This window comes from Cetorhinus maximus, chromosome 8 (assembly GCF_964194155.1).
Source record: "Cetorhinus maximus chromosome 8, sCetMax3.hap1.1, whole genome shotgun sequence".
NCBI classification, from domain to species: domain Eukaryota; kingdom Metazoa; phylum Chordata; class Chondrichthyes; order Lamniformes; family Cetorhinidae; genus Cetorhinus; species Cetorhinus maximus.
Window position 1 is genome coordinate 139,529,840 of NC_135886.1, and position 4,639 is coordinate 139,534,478.

The 4,639-nt window shown below is 50.7% G+C and overlaps 1 protein-coding gene across 1 annotated transcript; it reads left to right on the plus strand.

Moving 5' to 3' along the window:
• The first annotated feature begins 1,051 nt into the window (after positions 1-1,051).
• Positions 1,052-3,562, plus strand: slitrk4 (SLIT and NTRK-like family, member 4). Its single transcript, XM_078546281.1, has one exon. The coding sequence runs from the start codon at positions 1,052-1,054 to the stop codon at positions 3,560-3,562; it is 2,511 nt and encodes an 836-aa protein (XP_078402407.1).
• Positions 3,563-4,639: the final 1,077 nt, after the last annotated feature.

The following is a 4,639-nucleotide window of genomic DNA, read 5'->3' on the forward strand; positions in this document are numbered from 1 at the left end:
ATTATTAATTAAAACGATCTGAAGTCAGATTCGTGATCTCACTTGATTCCCGTGCACGCCGGCTCCAGGAGTGAACTCCAAATCTTTGCACCCGGACGGTTCAGCTGCAATTCGCTTTTCGTCATCCGCTGTTGTGCTGGAGGTGTCCAGCGGGGGTCCACTCCGAATTCTTGTGGGCAACTGTGCTGAATCTGTCACCCAGCAGCTCGAAGAAACCCAGGGTGTTACACTGCGTTGGGCGATCGTTTCCTGTTTGCTGCCGTTTAGAGATATATATATATATCTCCAGTATAAATGGACGTGGATTCTCTCTCCTCCTGACCACCTTTAAAACAGTCACGGATTCCACGCAAAAATGATTTGGAAGCCTTTGGTAGCAGGCAGCACTGTTGGTGCTAACGTTGGCCAGGTATAGAGAGAGAGAGAGAGAGTCTCGGGCTGACTGTTGTTGGGTTTATTTTATTGCTATGTAATTGCTGGATTACACTTTAAGAGTTGGACGCCGCCGATACGCTTGCATTGCAAATTGGAATATCCGCAGAGGAAGGCGAGAAAATTCAACTTGCAAAAGGTTTGGAATGTAGTTAACCTGCAGGAATCGGAGCTGGAATAAGTGTAACTCTCATAACCTTGTGTGTTTTGTTTTCTCTCTCTGGCTATGTGTGTTTAAACGCTCCTGTGCATTAATTTCCCTGCTACTTGTGATTATGTCCATCATATTTTAGGTCTGGCCTTCATTTCCCTTTGCCAGTCAGACTAGGTTTAGGGTTTTCTACAACTTTTCCTATTTACAATCTGTCTGATCGCCTTCATTTCTTGATGTGCTCTTCATTCCGATCTCACTCATCCTCCCTCTATTTCCATCTTCCTCGTTCTCCCCCACTCTGCCCCCTTCCCCCTCCTCCACCACATACACACACACACACACGACCCCCTCCTCCATCTTTCTCACACCCACTCTCAACCTCTCTCTCTCTCTCTCTCTCTGACTTATGCACAGCACTAAAGATCCCCACTGTTCTCCTTCCCCTCGCAGGTGGATGGTGCGAAGATGCTCCTCCTTATCCTGCTGGCTCTCGCGGTCCCCAGCACCTCGCCGTCCTCGGACCCTGACACTAAAGAGATCTGCTCCGTCTGCTCCTGCACCACAGTCGAGCACATCCTCTACATCTCCTGTGAGAAGGGCGGCATGTACAGACACCATCAGCTCAAACCGCCGCTGGCTAGCTTCTACCATCTCAACCTGCAGAACAACCTGCTGGCCACCTTGCCCCCTTACTCCTTCAGCAATTTCACCAACGCCATTTCGCTGCAGCTGGGGAATAACAAGCTGCAGGAAATCCAGGCGGGGGCTTTCCGGGGGCTGAACAGCCTCAAACAGTTGCACCTCAACAACAACGAGTTGCAGATGCTGCAAGCGGACATGTTCCAGGGGCTGGAGAATTTGGAATACCTCCAGACCGACTACAATCTCATCAAGTTCATCGAGCGCGGGACTTTTAACAAGATGCACAGGCTCAAAGTCCTGATCCTGAATGACAACTTAATCTCGTCCCTCCCCGAAAACATCTTCCGCTTCGCCTCCCTCACTCACTTGGACCTCCGCGGGAACAGGTTGCAGAACATTCCTTACATCGGGGTCCTGGAGCACATTGGCAGGATAGTTCAGTTCCAGCTGGAGGACAACCCTTGGAATTGCTCCTGCGATCTGCTGTCCCTCACCACCTGGCTGGAGAACATGCCATACCACCTGCAAATTGGTGACGCCAAGTGCGAGATGCCCACCAACCTGTACGGGAAATTGCTCAAAGAGACGACCAAAATGGACCTGTGCCCCGAGGAAGGGGAGGGTCAGTTTGACTCGAGTCTGACCCCACCTTTGCAATTGGTCCCCCGGGTCACTCGCCGACCCATGTCCGTCCCCAGGTCTCCCACCAAAGCCCCCAAGACCCCCAAGGCCCCCAGGGCCACCAGCTCGCCCAGGAGGTCCCAGTCGGGCATCGTTTCCGGCAAGTTCCTCTCCAGCAGCCGCAACTACAGCCAAATCGCCTCCTTCCAAACCAGGGCACCCCCGCACGTCCCGTGCCCAGGCCGGTGTGTTTGCCAAAGCGACTCGTCAGATCTGGGTCTGAGTGTTTACTGCCAAGAGAGGGGCATAGAGAGTGTGTCGCTCCTACTCCCCAAACCTCCCAGTGCGAGCAAGTTGCTTCTGAACGGCAATTACATCAGGGATATCGAGGTCTCCGATTTCGGGGGTTATGAAGGGTTGGATTTGCTCAATTTGGGTAACAACAAAATCACTGCCATTCCAAAGGGTGTGCTGAGTAACCTGACCAATCTACGGAGATTGTTTCTGAATGACAACAAGATAGAGAGACTGTGCCAGGACATGTTCCATGGTCTCCAGAACCTCCAGTACCTGTACCTTCAATATAACCTGATCAAGGAAGTGCTGGCGGGGACCTTCGACTCGATGTCAAACCTCCAGTTGCTGTACCTGAACAACAATTTGCTGAAAGGTTTGCCAGCCTTGGCTTTCGCCGGAGTGCCGCTGGCCCGGCTGAACCTGAAGAACAACCACTTCATGTACCTCCCGGTGAGCGGGGTGTTGGACCAGCTCCGGTCACTCACGCAGATCGACCTGGAGGGCAACCCTTGGGATTGTACCTGCGACCTGGTGGCCTTGAAGCTGTGGGTGGAGAAACTCAGCCAGGCCACCCAGGTGAAGGAGGTGAGGTGTGAGACCCCGGTGAAATTTGCCAGCGTGGACCTGAGGACACTGAAGAGTGAAGTCCTGTGCCCCCGGCTCCTGAACAAGCCGCCCCCGGCCAGCCCCAGCTTGAGACCCGCGAGCAGGTCGGAAGCCACCCCTCTCAACCTGAGCAAGGGCTCTGCGGGCGGTCCGGTCCCCCTCTCAATCCTCATCCTCAGCATCTTGGTCGTCCTGATCCTCACCGTCTTCGTGGCGTTTTGCCTCCTGGTGTTCGTCCTGCAGCGGCACAAGAAGGGCAATGCCAAACAACACGAGGCGCTTGGAAACCAGGAGTGCAGCTCCATGCATTTCCAGCTGAAGAGCGAGCACCCAGGCCACAGGGGCGACAGCCTGGCTCTGAGCGCCGGCCAGAACTTCATCCCGCAGACCATCGAGCAGATGAGCAAGACCTACTCGGGCGGCCCGGGGAACCCGGAGCCAGGCATCCCGTTTGCCGATCCGCAGGGGCAGACCATCTTCTTAAGGAACGTGGGCGACAAGGAGAAAGACACCAAAAAGAGACTGAGCACCATCGACGAACTAGACGAGCTGCTCCCGGCCAGAGACCCTCATTTGTTTTACCGGAACATCATAGAGGCCAAACAGGAGATCAACAGCATCGGCGTCGGTGGCTTCGAGCTTCAGTACCAGGAGGGGAAAAAACTAAAGAAATCTCTCTTGGGGGTTAACCATTCCAAAATGCTGGTGGAACAACGAAAGGGGGAATATTTCGAACTTAAAGCTAAACTCCAGGGGTCCCCAGATTACCTGCAAGTACTTGAAGAGCAAACAGCTCTGGGTCAGCTGTAGGGACAAATGGGATGTGCTTACAACCAGTGTTTATTTTTTAAAAATGGAAAAGTGCCTTTCATTTGCTTCACTTTCAGATATCCATCGTACCGACGGGAGCTTGGAGCGATTTTTTTCCCCCCAATTGCTTCGTCGCAAACCTGTTCTGCACAGACTTTTATAAAAAAAAAAGATGCAGGATTTTCACTATTTAAAAAGAAAACACAAACCTCCCGACACAACAAGCTACAAGACAGACAACACGATCAATGGTAACAGGATTTTTTTTCTAAATGTATTCAGTGACTCAATTCTAACGTGTCCCCCACCATCAAAGGCTCTGGTCTGGTATTTCACCTAATTCCAGGATGCGATCGGCTTCTCCCTTGCTTCGTCTTTAAGATGTTTTATTTTCGCTTCCTTCCCACCCCACCCATCCAACCCAACCCACCCCACTCCGCCCCACCCCACCCCCGCGGGGGAATTGATCTTTTGCTTTGTGTGCACTCGCCTGAATTATTCTCATCAAACAGCCAGTGCGCCTAATACCTTTGATGTATCTTTCTGCGTCTTTGCATGAGGAAGTTGAGTAGTTCTATTTGCAAACAGGGTTCTGAAAGGGGGTGGGTTCAGCACGGGATAGAAACGGCATCAACACACAGTGTCTGAGAGGACTATTGCTCGTAATATTATCGTTTAGGACAAAACTACCAAAACAATAGTCCCGGAGAACATTTTAAAACATACCTTGGAGAGCATTGGGAAAGACAAAAAATAATTTTGGCTATCTCGTTGGAACCCAAGAAACGAGAGTTCCAGTCAGTCGGGAATTGTGGCAATTCTGGTAAAAAAAAAATGCAGTTTCTGTTTTTTACCTACTTGACAGCTTTAAGATCCCTAAATTTTGACTTTTAACGTTTCAACAATTGAATCCATCGTGTGTAGCCAAGATTGTACATTCCCAGCCCAAGGATACCAGATTGCTTACTGTGTAAGCTTATTAAATAACTTCACAGCCATTATTTGATCTATCTGTATCATTTTAAATACTTTTGAGTTAAAGATTGGCAAATATATATTGATATGTTTACCCCGGTT

What these genes read in the sequence shown, in the direction of transcription:
- slitrk4 (XM_078546281.1), top strand. Translation starts at nt 1,052, where the DNA reads ATGCTCCTCCTTATCCTGCTGGCTCTCGCGGTCCCCAGCACCTCGCCG.